General features: G+C 40.0%; 1 protein-coding gene and 1 long non-coding RNA gene across 2 annotated transcripts; one reads left to right on the top strand and one right to left on the bottom strand.

Moving 5' to 3' along the window:
- Positions 1-314: 314 nt before the first annotated feature.
- On the top strand, positions 315-13018 carry LOC308467240 (uncharacterized protein). Its single transcript, XM_080988725.1, has 8 exons — positions 315-496; positions 4705-5049; positions 5375-5716; positions 8226-8406; positions 8940-8982; positions 10054-10123; positions 11713-11752; positions 12335-13018. Exons 1-8 carry the CDS (start codon positions 451-453, stop codon positions 12405-12407), a joined length of 1140 nt encoding a protein of 379 aa, XP_080844851.1. The 5' UTR covers positions 315-450; the 3' UTR covers positions 12408-13018.
- On the bottom strand, positions 10129-14074 carry LOC308467793. The gene is made up of 2 exons (XR_013981288.1): positions 13688-14074; positions 10129-10359 (listed from the first exon to the last, which is right to left on the bottom strand). It is a non-coding gene; the product is annotated as an uncharacterized lncRNA (long non-coding RNA).
- Between the last annotated feature and the right edge of the window lie 4718 nt (positions 14075-18792).

The following is an 18792-nucleotide window of genomic DNA, read 5'->3' as shown; positions in this document are numbered from 1 at the left end:
TGTCCCCCCAACTTTCTGGTAACTTCACCCACAATTCCATGCCATCTTTCATTTTCATTTCTTTTTTGAGTTTTGGTTCTTTTGTTTCATTGGTTGTGTCTGTTTACTTACCTGCAAAAATTAATACAAAACATTTTCTTAAAAATAAAGTTGGTAATGGACAATGGAATATAAATCAAATGTCCCTACAGTTGGTTTATTATTATTATTATTATTATTATTATTATTATTATTATTATTATTTTGAAGAGGGATAGTTGACCATGGGTCTCCTGTGTTACACCCGTTTGGCCGTTTGGCCGTTAGAAGCACAGAGGCATTGAGGTTTAAGGTGCTTGAACTCAAAATAGAGAAATTGCAAAAGGCAACGCTCACTCAGCACTTTCAAACTGGTTAAGATGTGATAAGTGCTCCGACACAGGATACTTTGGGGGTTTATGAACTGTAAACATGTCACACATACTACTTCAATGGATTGTGATTCATATTTGTATAGGTGAGTGGCTATTAAGATTCATTATTCTTTTTAGATCATGTAACAAAATAGATTCTATTTTGTGCCTTCTGTTTTGCAGCGAGGAGAAGAAAATCCCACATATTTAAGCTAATAAAAGAATGTCTAACATTATATGTGTTGGTAAAGAGTAGACTTTTGGAATTCTGTTTTAGTGGTCAGATTGTTTAAAAATATTTCCAGTGAGTCTCAGAAGACAATTCTGGGTTAAATTGTTGCTATAATCAAGTGTTGCCTCCGTGTGTGTCATGGTTTGTTTGTTGTTTGTGTGTGTGTGTGTGTGTGTGTGTGTGTACGTTTAAGCCAGTCATTAGTTTAGCCAATGAGCTAAAATAGTTGTAAAGTATTGCAATGAATTGGCCTGGTACACTGAAACATCTAGTTTGTTGTATTAGTGGTCAAATGGCATTGTGGGATGGGATATAGGAAGAAAAGGTTGTTCTTAGAGTGGATGTTTATTAGTTACCTTTCTGTCTGAGGACCTTCAACCTCAGAATAACTATATTGTGGAATCGCTTTAGAAGAGCTGTGATAGAAATGTAACTTCTAGTTGTGATACTAGAAGAACATTGATCTGTCCACAGAACATAACCACAAGTTTTATGTGCAAATGCTTTACTGTAGGGGAAACAGGAATTTGTCACTTTGTTGATTTTGAAAACAGTAATAAAAAACACAAAATCGTTTGGGCATTGATATGCACAATAGGCGATTTGTAGGAAGAATAACATTTTCATAGTGATAACATTACAATTTGAGGACTAAAAACATGCCATCTGTCACGTAACACCACAGCTTCTCTCATTTTACACTACAGTCACAAATGGAATCTCCATGTTAGCTCAAATTACAATTTTATCAATGAAAAATTCATAATAATTGACATTATGTCTATTGACATTATGTCCCAGTGTAACTCACAAGGAGATCTGGGCAACCCAAAACTATGGAATACTAAGGTTCAAGGCTCTTTCCCCAAATAGAAACATCTTAGTCATCAAATCAAGTCAATGGAAACGAGTTACTTAAGTTCAGTGGCTGTACCCTGAATACGAGTAACACCATTAGAATTCCAGTTCAAGATTTTCAGTTTTCAAACACCATGGACATTCACTACAGATTGTTAGTTCACTTGAAATAAAATGTTTTGCTGCATAGGCTATGCTAGGAAGGGGATAAAAAATGCTGAATGATAGATGAATAGTCATACAAGAATGAACTCCATTAAAAGTAGACTCAGATATTTCAGGTATATATATTTTTTTAAAAGATTAGGCACCTCTGTTATAATTTTGTGCTGCTAAGAGCATTTACAATAAAAAGTAACACACAGGAATGCATGAACATGAAGATCTAAAACTGACTAAAACCAGCAACACCATAAAATGCAAGTAAAGCCAGCAGTAGTGAATAACCTTAATATAAAGGATTAAAAAACAAACCACTAAAAGCTTCTAAGATTCTATAATGGAAAGACCTGGGTAAATTTTAAAGAGTTATTTACCTAGTCTTGAATGTATCCAACCTAGGTGCCAGGCAAGACTGTCTAAGAAGGGCATTCCATAACTAGGGTGCCATCACTGAGAAGGCCCTCTCTCTAGTAGACACCTGTTGCACCTTGTTGGGTGGGGGTACCTGTAGAAGGGCTTCAGAAGATCTGGGTGGCAGGAGGTGCTGGTGCAATGCCACCCTGCTGCCCCCTGACAGTGGCATTGCACCATTTACTGGAATAGGGAGGAGTGGGCTAGTGTTGTGGCAAGATTGGGGCTGCGTGAGCACACTGGTGGGAGTGGCACGTTGGTGAAGTGGCACTGCATTGTCCTTGCTACTGCTCTGACCCACCCCTACACCACTGTTGGGATGGAATGGCATGGTACTACCCCACTGTGCCAGCTGATTTTGCTGGGTAAGTATATATGGGGAGAGCAATCCTTCAGGAAGCCTTGTTCCATGCTGTTTCAGGCTTTCAACACATTCCAGCATTTCAAGCTGGGCCTGGAAGCTAACGTGGATGGCAAATTCCTGCTCAATTACAGGCATAGCAGTTGGTTTTGGTTACTAATCCTGCTGCCCTATTTTGGACCAACTAACTTTTCTGGATTGTTTTCAAGTGTATATAATACATTACAGTAATCCACACAGGAGGTTCCCAGGTTGTGGCTATCTCTGATTTATCTCTCAATATGCAGACCCCTAAATCTCAACAGTAGGGCTAATCTAAAAGCTGGCCCTTTCTATTCGTCATCGCTGAAATTTCTACCGTTAACAATAATTTCAGTGGGAGCAGACCTTTAATAAACAGCTTAGTAATACTAAGGAGAACAGAATTCTTTGACGTCCCCTGAATGTTCTTATACATAGGTTATCAGTTCTTTATGCTATATGCCATAAAATAAAAGGTTGTTGGTCAATGCCGGTGTTGTAATGATGGGCCAATGCCCTTGCTTTCCATTTCATTACCTACTGAACATCCCCCCACCCCTGAAATTATTTTAGCCTGCTTCGTAATGAGAGCATTACTGGAATGTGTAAACCCCACGGGCCAGAAGCAATATCATCCCAATAACATATCCTATAGCAAGACAGTGCCGTCCTAATATCACCTGGGGAGTGTTGCATGAAAATTATGAGGGCCCATTTGGAGGAGCCTCCGCATCTTTCCTGGGAGTGTTGCCAAGAGGAAATGACATTCACAGATCTCCGGAGAAGAACCGTTCAGCAGAATCAAGGCACAGCATTTCATGCCTGCGGCCCTCTCTGGGAGAGCTGAGCCGGGTAGGGATTAGAATCACAGGGTCGTTTTGCCGCTTCAACAACCAGGCACAGGAGCAGAGGGGCACTGTGTAGTTTGAGCAGCCAGAGGCATTGCACTGACCCCCCCATGCCCTCTACTCAGCAAAATATTAGAAGTCACTTCATACAGAGGACAAGAAAGGTATGGATTATAAATAGTCAAACTCTAGGGTAGAGCAGGCTAGGAAAGGATGAAACAAGCACAATGTTACAAATCCTTGTTTCCTTGACCCTACTGAAATGCAATGAAGTTAAGCAGGTAATTTGTTCCACCTCATAGAACTTTCTTTTGTCAGAGCGCCTTAAGCAAAAGGGAGAATATGAGAGAGTCCACCTTCTCTGTGTTTCAAGCATTACAAAGGGAGTTCTGACCTCATCCCCAAAACACAAGATGCTTTGGTCACAGAAGTACAACTCACTGTTCTAGTGTAAACTGGCATTGACAGTGGGGATGCCAGAATCTACTTACTTAAAAAAACAAGGGGTGGAAAGCTACAGGTGTTCTGGACTACAACTCTCATCAGCCTCAGCCAGCATGGCCAATGGGTAGGAATAACGGAAGTTGTAGTTAAGAACATCTGGAAGGCAACAGGTTGCCTGCCTCTACTGAAAATGATTCAGGAATGAATAGGAAATCTAAGGCAGATGGAAAACGGGCAAAAAATTAAAAATAACCTAAGCATGATTGGTCTTGGGAATTACAGCTGAGATGTGTATAGGACTGGGGTGTAAGGCATGATAAATAGGATTCCGATTCATGCAATAATAAGTGAAGCGTTGTCTGATAAAAATATTCTCCCTCTATCAATCCACTGTGATCAAAACACATGTCAAATGGACTTGCTGCTTGTTAGTTTCAACTGGGTTTTAGTTTAGATTATTTGTTTCAGACTACAGTGGTACCTCGGGTTAAGTACTTAATTCGTTCTGGAGGTCCGTTCTTAACCTGAAACTATTCTTAACCTGAAGCACCACTTTAGCTAATGGGGTCTCCTCCTGCCGCCGCGCCGCCGGAGCACAATTTATGTTCTTATCCTGAAGCAAAGTTCTTAATCTGAAGCACTATTTCTGGATTGGCGAAGTCTGTAACCTGAAGCGTATGTAACCTGAAGCGTATGTAACCCGAGGTACCACTGTATTGATATGTTATATTGATTGTTGAACTTAATTATTTTTAATTGTATGTTGCTTGGTTATTAAACACCTTAAATAAATAAATGTAAAGGTGTGCTTGATTTCTATATACATAACAGAAAAGTGACGAACGCATTCATATATAGCTAACAATTTAAGTATATAGTTTTCCCGGAAAACTGGTTCCTTCATTTCAGGAAAGCAACATTACATTTTATGGAGTAAAATATTCTTGACCATTTTCTCTGTTCTTTTCTTCTCAGTGGATACCATATCTGAAACAGTTGTAAGAGGGGTGGTGGGCCAAGCCATCAAACTGCCATGCACCTATCCTGTCCAAAACAGCCATGACCTTACTGATATGTGCTGGGGCCGAGGCAGCTGCCCGAATTCTAAATGCAGCAACGAAATTCTCCGCACGGATGGAAGGCGGGTGATATCAAGAAACTCACATAGGTACCAGTTAAGGGGATCTGTGACATGGGGAGATGTGTCCCTGACAATTACAGGTCTAAATGAAAGAGATAAAGGATTGTACTGCTGTCGTATTGAAATCCCAGGCTGGTTCAATGACATTAAAATGACCTTGAATCTACAGGTTAATAGAGGTGAGTGGAATTATTATCCTCTGCCCATTTTCCCCATCCTATGAGAATTATGAAAAGTAGATGTTAGGTTTCTCTGCACTACAAGTTCACTGTGTGGGGAGTCTGTGGACCAATGTTCAGCTGCAGTTGATCTAACTGGCAGCAGAGCTGAACTATCTAATCAAAAATATTTTCATCTGACCTATCACAGAATCTCAGTTAGTAAACAATTTCCCCTTCAACCTACTCATTTGTTGGCTTGAGTTGTCATCTTTTTGGCCACCATTTGCTTTGTTCCCATTCCATAGATGTAGTTCTGATACATATTTTTGTTGTTTTCTTACAGCAACAACTACAGTCTCTACCACAACAACCACAGTCTCCACCACAACTATTGCCACCACACCTCAAGTGATTATCACCACAAGTACTCCTTCTCCCTTAATAACCACAGTTATTTTCCCACAAGCCTCTCCTTTTATTTCAAATAGCCCTGATTCCCCCACTGCAGCCCCCACTGATGCTCATATTCCAACAATGACCACATCTTTTGTGACGACAGACATGGCTTTTCTTACAACTGTTTCTCCATCAGTCAACTTCAAACCATCACCAACCCGTCGCCAGGACGAGTTGACCGAAAATGTCTGTTGTTTTTTTACCACAGTGACTGCCCCTCCAGCTACAGGTACAATGCTTAACCCAGAAGAACTGCCTCCTTTAAGTTCTATTTATTACTTTATTTGCTCTAAGAATTTATAAAATGCTTGATATAAAATAGTTAACTGGTGAACAAGATGGCAGGGGGACCAGCCATAAGATAACATTGAAAGCATGACTGAATATTCTTCAGTAATAATCAAATCCGCTGCAAACAAAAAGACAGCTGTTCTCCTAGGGAAAGTCTGAGTAAAATAGAAAGGGTTTTCAACAGGCATTGAAAGCACACAAGCTACATACAGGCTGTCAAATTAGAAATGATGGTGGAAGATCTGGGTGAAATAACTGGAAATCCATATAAAGACAGGACAATTTAAAGCATAAAATGGCATAAGTGAGAAGGTAGGTGGAAGTGGAGAAGTGAACTCATTCCTCCCAAACACTGGCTCTCCCCATATGCCCCCACCTGGCAATCTGGGACCAGAAGTAGCTCCAACTGAAAAACCAGCTAGGTTAAGCAACTTTGAGGAGAAAAGAAAAGAAAGGGGGTGGGGAACAGCTCCCCACTTCTTCTGTGCTCCTTTTAAAATATCCCCCCCAACCCCACCTTCCACTTTATCTGGATTGCTCTTCCCTCACAGTTACAGTCATACCTCTGGTTGCGAACGTGATCTGTGCGGGAGGCACATTCGCAGCCCGCAGTGTTCGCAGCCTGAAGCATTGTGTCTGCACATGCGTGTGATGTCATTTTGTGTTTCTGCGCATGCGCGAGCACCGAAGCCCGGAAGTAACCTGTTCCAGTACTTCCGGGTTCGGCGCAGTCCGCAGTCCGCAACCCGAAAACGCACAACCTGGAGCTTTCGTAACCTGAGGTATGACTGCAGTTGCATTCTTAAGTGTGTTCCATTGTCTGTCGGCTTGAAGTATTTCTTAGTTCTGTATTAATCTTTGCTGCAACAGATATAGCTTGACTGCGTGACCCCAAAAATGCCTTTATTTCATGGGCCTGGGCATTTCTCCCAGAACCCAAAGGCAGAGCCAGTTTTCCAGAAGTCAAGTGTACCCTGGAACACAGTTACTTAAATCACATTTCATGTTCCAGATTGTTGGCGCTAGGACCAAAGAAACACAGAAGTTTCCTTTCCTTCTGCTTATGAGCTTCCTCATTTCCCATGCAACCCACCAAAACAATTGTTTTCAATTCTCCATTTTGAGCTATTCTTCAAGACTTTGTTAATGCAAGTCAGACCATGTAAGGATGTTGCATTCACAAGAAGGATTCTTCATGGCAGAGAAGTCTGCCTATGATGAATCCTACTGTAAAGGATTGGCCAGACTCCCCGGTGGCCTCTGTGAAACTGTCCTCAGAAATTCAGATTCTAGATTTGACATGTGCGTTCATGACTTAATTGTTTTGTTTTCCACAATCCAATTCCTAGCCACAAACAGCAGCCAACATCCAAGTCTGGGGATGGGCAAGGGGAGGAAGGAGGGCTCATTGATTTCCTGTTGCTCCCATGTGAAAAGACCCCATAAACTTAGGCAACAATTCCAGAATAAAACCCTCTCTTCTGAAAGAGAAAAATTCTAACCATATTTTTCGCCCATCTCACTTTAAAAACAAAAACCAATTCAAGGCTTTCCTCAGATAATTCAGATGCCTGAAAAGCTTGCCAAGTCAGTCAGTATTTCCATATTACCTCGCCCCCCAATATGCACTCTGGTGAAATGGTGTGAGGGGGCTGCAAACTGGAGAGTTCCTGGAAGCCTGAAATTTACAGTACTGTAAGTGTCAGACCATTTGTGAAAAATCACTAAAGATAATTTCCCTGAAGGTTCTCCTATGCAATGGACAGTTTGTGGTAATTATCGTAGGAACCAGGAAAAAGTAAAAACACCAGCATTATAAGGCAATATCCTACCTGGAGGTAAAGAGATCACAGTGGAATATGTTATCTGTTCTTCTCCAGTGTTTGGTGGGAACATACTCCTAAGTGGAAGGAATTATGGGACCTGAGATGCATGATGAGAAACAAAGCCAGGGCCCCAACATTATGTTTGTTGTCTCCACAGCCCCCATGTTGCCTGAAGGAAAGTAGATGAAAGTAGTGGAAAGTGGTGGTGGTTGTGGGACTACCCAAGATGTGTATACAGTTTAATGTGAATAGATTCTTAAACCTGCCCCTTGCTACACAGTCCTGGGCTCAAAAGCAGCTGTTTGCCTCAGTGTCTCTCATTCCTGTGGCAATGGAGCTGCTGCTGGATGATCCCTATGAGCTCAGTAGACTGTATCTCCTGCTGCTTTCTCCTCCACTGTATTCTCTAGGTTAAGGTTACCAGATGTCCCCGTTTCCCGGGGACAGTCCCCAGATTTACAAATCAACCCACTGACAAAATCCATCTATTTAGTAGGAAGTTGAAAAGTGTTCCCGGATTCATTGAAAAAAATCTGGTAACCTTACTCTAGGTGGGTGTTTTTATTGTCTACATCAGCACTGTAGTCTACTCAGTCAAATGTTCCTCTTCAAATCCCTTAGAATCTCCTCAGAGAACTGTCCCTTACTTCTCAGAAGACCAAACCCTTCAGTCCCCCAAAAGTGCTGTGGTTCACCCACAGATGTCAGAGAACTCCACTGGAAACAGGAATGGAAGTGAAAATCCCCAACATTCACATGATAATCAGAAGTCAGGAATGGAAATGACTCCAGCAAATAACAAGTAGGTATTCACTATTCTTTTTTTACCCGGAAATGTTACACAAGTCATTACATTATTTTCTGCTCTTTTTCCTAACATTCCCCTTCCACTGAAATGCACTGAAATTAATTACTTCATTAATTACATACATTTCGGCCATAGCGAATAGTGAGATGAGTAACAGGTTTTAGCAGAAGCTGAACTGCAATGGAAAGAAAAGGTGCTGTTTGTGATCAACCTGGGATGGGAATGGCTGCCTCCTTGTAACCCTACTCCAGGCATTCCACAAGGTTCCAGTGGTTAGGGTGGTTTCATTTGATTCGTAATCCCATGTACTGGAAGAATATATGTGGTGTCATGTTCTCATTAGTAGCTTATAGCTGCAATGACATTATAAAGATGGCCACCACTGCAAATAAAAATAAAAGAAATTTAATTTTCTCCATGTCTGTTCAACCAGTTTTATTGTGTAAACTCTCATTGGAATGTTATAAGCTTTAAAATGTGTATTTATGATTTGTGATCCTCATTTTTTTCCTCTTTTTTTTTTTTAGCCAAAACCAGTTTGGAATTTCTGATATGCTAGTAACATATAAGGTATTTATTGCATTTGGTTGCTTACTTTTCCAACAAGCTCAGACTCCTGCCATATATGTACACAGGGAAAAGCATGGGATTTGGAGCAGAAACTTTAGCCAGTCAGAAAGGGGTTAAGTGAGGGGTTACCAACATTTGGGGGTCAGTGGGCATATCTTGACACCAGTTACAAAATGACAGCTGTGGGGCCATGTCAGAACACAAAATGGCTGCCACATCTAAAAGAGCAGAAAAAGAGATGGGGCCACAAAATGGTGCAGGCATGATCCCTCTCCCACAACACTCAACCTGTCAATGGGCAGAAATCCATCTATATCAACCACCACCAGACTTGTTCATGGAGGGAAACTCTTTGTTCCTCTTCTCTGTTCAGAATGGGTGGGAAGGTGTGTGTCCAATCCTGACACTCAATTAAATGTGACAGGTTTAAGGGAGTATATTCATTGTAGGAGAGACTGAGCCAGTGCAAACAGGAATGGAATAGAAAGATCAAGTCTCTGATGTATCGTGGATTTTTGAGATGTTTACTGAGACTTTTCATGGGTGCCATAGATGATACTAGTGGGCACACTGGTACCCATGGGTTCTGTATTGTCAACCACTGGGACATGCATTACTTCCCTGAATCCTTCTCCTGCTCTACTCTAGGGAAGAAAAGTCAGGCCTTCAGCATACATCTGCATATGCTTTTTCTGGCCATAATGTAAGCACACAAGGAATTACCATGACAAGGCTGTTCCAATTTACACCCTCAAAAATGCACCCTGATCCAGGTGAAAGAGAAATCTATTGAAAGCTTGTCCCCAGCATGTGTAAATGTTCTTTTACTTACATCTCTAGTTCTGATCTTTAAATGTAAAAGAAAAGTGAACTCGTATATTTGGAAGCTAGAGTGGGTTGGATCACAAAATCCAACTCAAGTGAAATGTGCTGATCGATCCACTCCTTTCAGCCCACCAACTGGAGCTTCGGGCCAGAACACTGGTGTCCAGGTGTCCTTGTCTGTTGGCAAACGTAACCTGGATCATAACAGTTTTAAAAGCCTATTTGGTTTGTATTTTTTCCTGTTAGGAAGTGCTGATTCTTGGTGCTATTGTGCTTTTGGTTCTCATCTTGATTCCAGCAGTACTGCTAATGAGACGTAAGTATGAAATATGCAGTTTGTACTCTGTATTAAATAAATGCTTGGTACTGAAGAAATCTTTTGGAACTTTCCCCTAACAAAGCTCTAGTTTGCTAATCTAGTCCTAGAGCACACTAGCAAGACAACTCATTCTCATTCCAGGAATGCCTCTGACATTTCATAGACCATTCTCTCTTCGCTGGTTGGTTGGTTAGTTGGTTGGTTCCTCCCTCCCTCGCTTCCTTCCTTCCATGCTGGAGAGGAGAGAGAGTATTTATTTTATTCATTTGATTATATTTATCAATTAAAAAATCTTCAAGTGATTTAATAGTAAAAACATCAACAAAAACCATTAAAACCAACTCAATATTTAAAGTAATTTAAAACAATTTAAAACAAACAAAAAATAATAATTCAAATCCAATACAGATGCAAACTGGGATAAAGATTTCTACATAAAAGTGTAAAAGAAATCAGCATTTTAGTGTGAATTTCTCCTAATCAATACATTTTTATATGCAGTTTTGACCACCACAGTGGTACCTTGGGTTAAGTACTTAATTCGTTCTGGAGGTCCGTACTTAACCTGAAACTGTTCTTAACCTGAAGCACCACTTTAGCTAATGGGGCCTCCTGCTGCCGCCGCACCACCGGAGCACGATTTCTGTTCTCATCCTGAAGCAAAGTTCTTAACCTGAAGCAATATTTCTGGGTTAGCAGAGTCTGTAACCTGAAGCGTATGTAACCTGAAGCGTATGTAACCCGAGGTACCACTGTATAGACTTTTTTTTACAAGCAATTTCCCCAGCATTTTTGTATGTTATTTTCACAAACATCTTCATTTTTATGCACTTTCCCCAATACATACATTAATCTTTGTAAACATTCCTTGGCTGGAGAACTGCACCAGATAAGGATGGCTGCATTTCTGTTTGTATATTGTTTGAGAAAGTGCAGACTGCATAGATTTGGCTTTAAATGCATACTGAAATGAACTCCCCCCCCCCAATCCCTACTCCCAGGTAAGTGTGTGTAGGACTGAGCCCTTGCACCAGTCTTAAGCAAAGCTATCAGATTCATGCATAATCAGCACCATAAAACATCAATATACACCAAAATAAAATTGTATTTAAACAGAGTAGACTATCAGCATAAAAAACAACTCAAGTGGTTGTGAAGCACCAGAATGTTGAACAAAACTATGTTCCTGCAGCAATGTCCCTCCAATTTCACAGAGCTTTATTCTCTTTTCTCTTCTTTCTTAAAAGCTGCACACTCTTCTCTAGCACTGCAGCCCATGTCTCCTATTAAGGAATAGGGAGCCTTGCCACTTTCAGTGCTCCATTTTTCTTCCAGTGCATGAAACCCTCTTGGGTGAATCTTTGAAGTCACCCTCAGCAATCTCTTTCTGTGTGGTCTTTCAGTTGTGCACAAAGAAGAGTCCTGACTGCTTGCTATGCTATTCCTGTTGCTTTTAGTGAAAGTTTTCTACTCCTCAAGAGTTGTGTATTATGACTTAGCCAAGTCTGTTGGTTCACTAAATTGCATCATACTGTCCTAGAATAGATGTTCCTCTTAAAACTAATCAATCTTCATTCCCTCTCTAGGTAAAAAGATTAGAAAATACCACATTGACGAAACCAAAAGGTTAGAGTTTAGTTTGCAAACCAATTCTTTTTTGTGTCTAATTGAAAGAGAGACATAATAATTTTTATATGAGCCCACACTAACGTTTCTGGTTCTATTTATTCTCCTTTTCCCTTTGTGTTTATTACCCTTACCCAATAGCCCTGTCCTTTTTCAATTTTTCTTTTAGACTATAAGTAAGCCTCAGGGCAGGACTTGAGTTCTTTTCTTGGGAAATATCAATGTGGCCATAGTAATTGTTCTGCACTTATCCAATGGATGCTATCCCGTAGGCTTTAGATGCTAATATTGAAGGGGTGTGTGTGGAGTAATTAGGATTTATTTATTTTTTACTATCCTAAGAAATCTGTTATCCTAAGATGTATGTTGACACAACCACTACACTTACAGACTCCAATGACTTTCAGGCCCAACTAAATCCATGTATTGTACAATACTTTTACCCATTTGTGGGTTGACAATCTTAATTTGGCACCGGAACTACAGTATAGTGAAAGAAACTGAGCTAAATGAATAAGTTAAACAAAACAACCGTGTACTTATGTACTATAAGCTTTAAAAGACTCGTGCTTGTCCTTGCAGCTTAAACACACATGAAGAACCCGAACAAACACTTGCTGAAACAGGAGGAGAGAATGGAATGTTTCCTCTGTAGCAGTTGCATTTTTACATTCAAATCTAGCTACAAATTCAAGATCCATGAATGGAAGCATTTCGAAGAAGCATTCCTGAATGATAGATTGCATAACTTATGCTGATCACCCTATTGCATCTATTTGCCAACTAACCACTTCATCTCCCCCCCCCCCCGGCTTCTCTTCTTTTATTGGGCTCTCTTCCCTGCTTCCACCTTTCATGTGTAATTTTAAAATCCTGTACTAAGCATAAAATGAATGGTAAATAATGGTAGTGGCTGTTATATTAGTTGCAGCTGTGGCAGCAGCAGCAACAGCATGTTGGTCTATTTTCCACCTGGTAGTAATCTGCTATTTCATCAATTACTAATAATGCTAAACTCTATTACTTAAACATTTTCTTCCTCAAATTTCTAGCTGTTTAGCTTACATCATGCAAATCCTTTTACAAGTAATACATTTTAATCATGCTAGTGATTAATATGTAAAGAAGCATTGCGGAATTATTGTTATGGGTAGTGCACTGTATTTAGACAATATATATACAGCACTGCTTAATTACAGCAGTCTCTAAGTGGTGTACAAGGAATGCAATACAATAAAAATAAAAATTGGTTAAATCTATTTAAAATGTTTAAAATAAATCAAATCCTTAAGTAAACTATTCATGTATTGCCTAATGATGAGGACTTGTGCCTTGTGCAGACTGCCCCAGAAATGCAAGTGAGAAGTGCTCTCCTCCATGTGTTTGAGCTAGCTCATGTTTGATTTTTTGTTTTAGCTCATGAACAATATTTGCATTTTAAAGAGTTTGATACTCTAACAGCACAAGCCTATGCAAGTACTTATAATTCTTAGTTTAATGGGTAGGTGTACATAGAACTGCAGCTTCAGTGACCTGATCAGTTATTGTGAACCACCTAGGCTCTGTATCTTGGTAGATTCAGTGTGGCCATTGCCTTCAATTTATTCAGTCATTTTCTTTGGAAGTAACATGTCCATGAGAATGTTGCACACTGCCACAATAAATGGAAATACATGCCTTTCTGTTCTTTTACAGCATTTTGCAGACAGACTAGGGTTAATGTTTGAAAAAATTACAAGTGTATAGTGCTACCTAAAGTTTAAGAGTTGATTCTTGAATCTTTGCTGAGATTGATTTCATAGGCACTTTCCTATGCATTCTGTTCCATTACTCAAATTCTTTCCCCAACATTTTTGCAGTCCTGTTATTCAATATCCTAAGACAGCTAGAACCATTAGCGCAGTTTGCACCATGGTCTTGTGATGGAAACCATACCTTCGTTCCTGTTTGTCAACTGCCTCCATGTTGTCTGATGTTGCCTCCAAGCTGTTAACCAGGCATTTTGCCCAGTCTTGAAGAATGAGAAATAACCGTGGTGCAGTTACAACTTGTCTGTTACTCTTTCTTCCAGATATAGCAAGTTGGTGGGGCTGAAAGGGGGAGACAACCGCAGAAGGGGGGTAACTAGAAGTGGAAAAGCACCTTCTGCAAGGGTAGTGCACAATGTGGAATGCCTCCTTTGACCAATGAACAGACAGGATTTGATTCAAACACTCCCAACCTATCTGACATATCATTCTGTAAAGTTATAATGCATCATACACATGCACTCCTCAAGATAATGGAGAAGCCAGTCTGAGCAAATCTGCCTTATGGAGACCGTGCCCCAGAAATGTAAATTAGATGCAACACAGGCACCTGAGCATTCCTTCTTCCCCACCTTGCTCTCCATATCCTCACTTCCAATTATTTACTCTGGCTCATGTTTGAATTTACAAAGGAAATCAGAGGACAGGAACCTGCACGGAACGCTAATGAATTCTGTTGGGACATATGTAAATGGAAATGCACTGAACTAATTCATGAGGAACTGATACCAGCTGTCAGCACATTTAATGAAAGGTTAAAGAGATCTTTTGGAGAAGCAACCAAGAGAGACTTACATTCCTCTAAAGAAATAAGGCATAAGAAATACAATCCCGGGATGCAGAGAAACTTGGCAAACATGGCAGCTCTTTAAAGAGCGACAAAGTAAAAGAAAAAGAAAAAAAGACGTATTAAGGTTAACATTCCTTCTCACTTAAGAAGTCCTTCAAAGCAGGGATGAGTGAACTGACTGACCCATTAGTACCTTATTGCAATTCAGAATTTGTTAGCCAAATTAAGTTTGATAAAAGCTTCCATGTATTATGTCCTATGATTTTTGGAGCATCTTTGAAGTTTTGTGCATATGTGTTTACAGAGTGCATCCGGAAATGTTCACAGCATGTCATTCTTTTTCTAAGATGCCATGGCATCATGGCTGACAGATGGGATTCTGGCTATGTGCATCATCATCATCATCATCATCATCATCATCATCATTCCACTTTTTCCCCAGGCACCTTAATTTTTAAAACCGCAGACAAACTTACATGCTTTGTAGCTAGGCTACTGAAGTAACATCTTTTACTCACTGACATTACCCACTGAATAAATGTCATCTGGCTCTAGAAGCATCAGCACATCAGCTGATCACCACTGATCATTAACAAGCAATCAAGCATGCATACATAGATGGGCATTTCTGCACCTGATACATATCACAATTTTATTTATTTATTTAAAGTGTCTCCAACCCACTCTTCATCTACAGTGATACATAAATTACAAAACGTAAATGATAAAATACATATCACTTGAGAAACAAAACACACAGCTCAAGGCAAGAGAGCAAGCTAAATAACCATCAATTTATAATGCCTGGGCAAACAAGTAAATAGCCTGATGCCAAAATTTTAATGTTTGTGCCAGTTGTGCTTGTGAGAAGAGATTCCATGATACAGGCAGCTCCAGAGAAAGCTCATGTTCCGTCTCACCTGTTGGTGCCCTGGGTACATGGAGATAGACCTTGCTGGGCTTCTTGCACCAACTAGAGAATACCAGGCAGCTACGTTCTCCCCCACAAGCGACCCTTGGGATGATTCATCACTCTTCTTTCCCGATGCACTTCTGGAACACATATCCAAAGATATATGCACACAATACAATAGCAGAGTCCAAGCAGAAGCTAGGCATTGGAGATGTGGATTTTTAAGCTACTTTATTATGTACAAAACAGAACAAAAGAACAAAAGAAAACATGGCTCCTTTCTCCATCTCCGAGAAAGCATAAAAGCAATAGTACAACATAATGGAACAGTGTAACTGAAACTTCCATTCTCATGACTCCAACAGTACAGAATGTCAACACAGACATGTGATGAAAACAATTACACATTCTGCAACGGGAGGAATGAAATCCCAACATCCTCCCCCATTTCATGTAACTGTTGCTGCATTACCTAATGCAGCTGTACACAATCAAACATACAGTCGTTATGTATATAACAGACATAATGAGCTTCCCTCAATTGCAAAAAAGACATTGAAGAGCCTCCTGAGAAGATCTCAGAGCACAGTCAGTCTGGTACAGAGAGAGGATCTTCAGTTATACAACGACATGCCTATTTATAAGACATGAAGCCAATGCTACGGTACTGCTTTAAAACCACACAGCAAAGACAATTAGTTACACAAGGGTGTAGTTCTGAGGAAATCACATTTACTAAACAATATTGTTCTGCTAAAATTCCATGCCACCAGCCTGGTAATTCAACCCCTTTCTTTAGACTGTATCAACACAAGCACAAGTTGCCATGGTGATTTCACAATCACCCGTTAACTAGGTGGACCGGAGGAGCATTTTTTGAACATATGTTCCTGGAAGCAGAGGTGAGGCATGGGATGCATTGTGAGATTAGCCCCAGCAATATGGTAGGCTGTTTACAAACATTATAGCATCCATATGGAGTGCCATCATGCCAATAGGTTTTTCACTTATGCTCACATGCAAATTTTAAGATTTGAACCTGTTCCCAGTTAGAGTCTAACAGCTTCTATTGCTTTTAAAGTATAATTTTTCTTTGGATATAAGTGTTTTTTCTACTCCCCCCTTATATAAGATGAGTTTTGTAAGCCTCTGATGTATCGTGAATCCAAATCGACATCAGAGAAGAAATTCAGTTTGCTATCCCATTTCCATGTGGTGCGCTGACATTCATTATCCCTTGAGACTCTTTTAGGAGCTGCATTTATAACCAGGGTGATGGTGGGGATGGTGGGGAATCGATCCAGTTTAATGTTCCCTTGAAATTCTACAGTGCTCAATTTATTGCAATTACTATGGCACACAGAACAGCAGCTCCCTGGCCCAAGTGGTTTTTAATTTGTTCCGATTCAATGTCAAAACTTAATGGTATTATATCTGGAGAATCCAAAGGGACAACAGCTCTGCTTCATGAAGCAATGTGGTAATTAAATCAAAGATTTAGCTTATGTCTATGAAATCATTTGACATGCACCTATACCTGCAGCTTGGGGGAAATTGTCTACACTAAAATGACCAATAAATTGGCTCAAAAAGGCCTGAAGAGAGAAGATAATGACCTAACTAGCCCGATTAATATAGAGAAGGCGGAGAAAAGTAATTAAAAACGAAGATACAGCTATTTCGGAACAAGGATTGGATAATGAGGAAACACAAAAGAAAACTATAGCAAAGCCAGCCAGTGGCTGAGATAGGAAGGCAAATCCTTTAAGAAGAGGGAATTAAAAGATTATTTCAAGATTAATAGAATACCAATGTAACTTTCTTAATAGACCTCATTATAGCAGATGGTTCCTACCAGTGCTTTCATCCTCGTTTCATTACTTTTCTGGTTCGTTTCCAAATTCTAAGTTGAATGCAAACACATTTGGGTTTTTTAGGAAGGTGAGAATATAAGTAATATATTTGCTAAAAAGCCCAGCTGATGAGCAGCGTTTTTTGTCATAAGAAGAGAGGTAGAAAATGAGTGACAGAAGAACAATGCAAGATGACTAAATAAAACAAGCACAAAGGCTCCAGAGCTAAAGAATAGGTAGTTTCACAGCAATGACAGAGGGTGGCCTTGTAAGTATAACAACTCTGGTTAGCTGTGGCTAGGATTTTGAACTTGCTCCTGATGGACACCTGGCTTGAGTTTCCCCACTCTCCTTTTAATGGCTTCCACCGTGTGGCAAAAACTCTGCTTTCTAGGAAGCTTTTGGGGGAGCATGGTAGTTTTTATTCTATCTGGAGTTTTTACTTTGCTGCAGGATTTTTTTTAAATGATATTGAATTTTGCTGCTGCTTCTGCCTGGCTAGGGCTTCACTTACAGTTCTTTCTATTATTTATCCTTTAGTTTTGCTGCATCTGCTTTGAGTTGTGATGTTGTAGTTTTATTTTATTGCTTTTGCTGGGACGAGATGTCATGGACTGATGATAGCAGATGTTACATGAAGCCATAGCATAAAATTTCCATAGTAGTAGCCATTTTAAATGTTTATTATCGTAGCTTCCCCCCTCTCCTCCCCACTACCCCTGTGTCACCACGAAATTGGCTCTGGGGCGTTTTAGGAGAACCCCCAAAATAGTGCATGGGGAAGGGGGTCATTCTGTCTGGTGAACTGCAATGGTTGCGCAGATGGAACATTTGCATGTTCCCAATACTTCTGGCATATTTATGTCAATGCAAATTCAGCTTTAACAGGCAATAAATTATTAAATTCATATTTAGCGTGTTGTAAACTTTGATGCAGATTTGGAGACGGGGATGCTGCAAATAGACTTAAAAAGGGATTCACTGTTTTTTCTACATTACATGCTCACCATTCAATAGTACATGAAGAAGTTGTACCTCCATTATTTTCAAAATATTCCTGAAATTCAACTCCCTTCTGTCTTACCCCCCCCCCCCCATTATTCAGAAGCCCCGTGTTTAAATGCCAAGAGCCAGTGTGGCTGGAGCAACCCTGTCAGATGAGTGGCATATTAATAAATTATTATTATTACTGTTATTATTATTATTATTTAAGCAACATCAGTTAACTGCATGGCAAGACATACTGGAACATGATCTGAAGTAGCAATTCTATCTATATGACATACTATTACATACTGAAGTAGAGGAGATGAAATAAAATAAAAAATAGTCCACCTAAAAATGATTTTGGTGCAATCCTGAAAGAAACGTAAATTCACATTCTGTGCAGTGCAGAGCATGCAAAATGCAAACTCAATCCAATACAAACTCCGATATATATATTTTGGCACTGACCTCCCTGAAGATTGGATTTTACATGGAGGAGTTCTCCTAGGTAAAATCAGTTCATAAGCCAGGTGTGGAGAACCTTGGGCCTTCTAGGTGTTGCTGCACGCATAACTCCCATGAGCCCCAGCAAGCATGATCAATGATCAATAGCTAGGGGTGAAATGGAAATAGGGATGATGAATGTGTAATCTGTAGCGAACCTTAGGGCCAGGTATGTCTCTGAAGCT

The sequence above is a fragment of the Podarcis pityusensis genome (genome assembly GCF_964106645.2).
Source record: "Podarcis pityusensis genome assembly, chromosome: 2".
Lineage (NCBI taxonomy): Eukaryota > Metazoa > Chordata > Lepidosauria > Squamata > Lacertidae > Podarcis > Podarcis pityusensis.
Note: the sequence above shows the minus strand (reverse complement) of the source record. Positions and strands in the feature narration are given on the sequence as shown.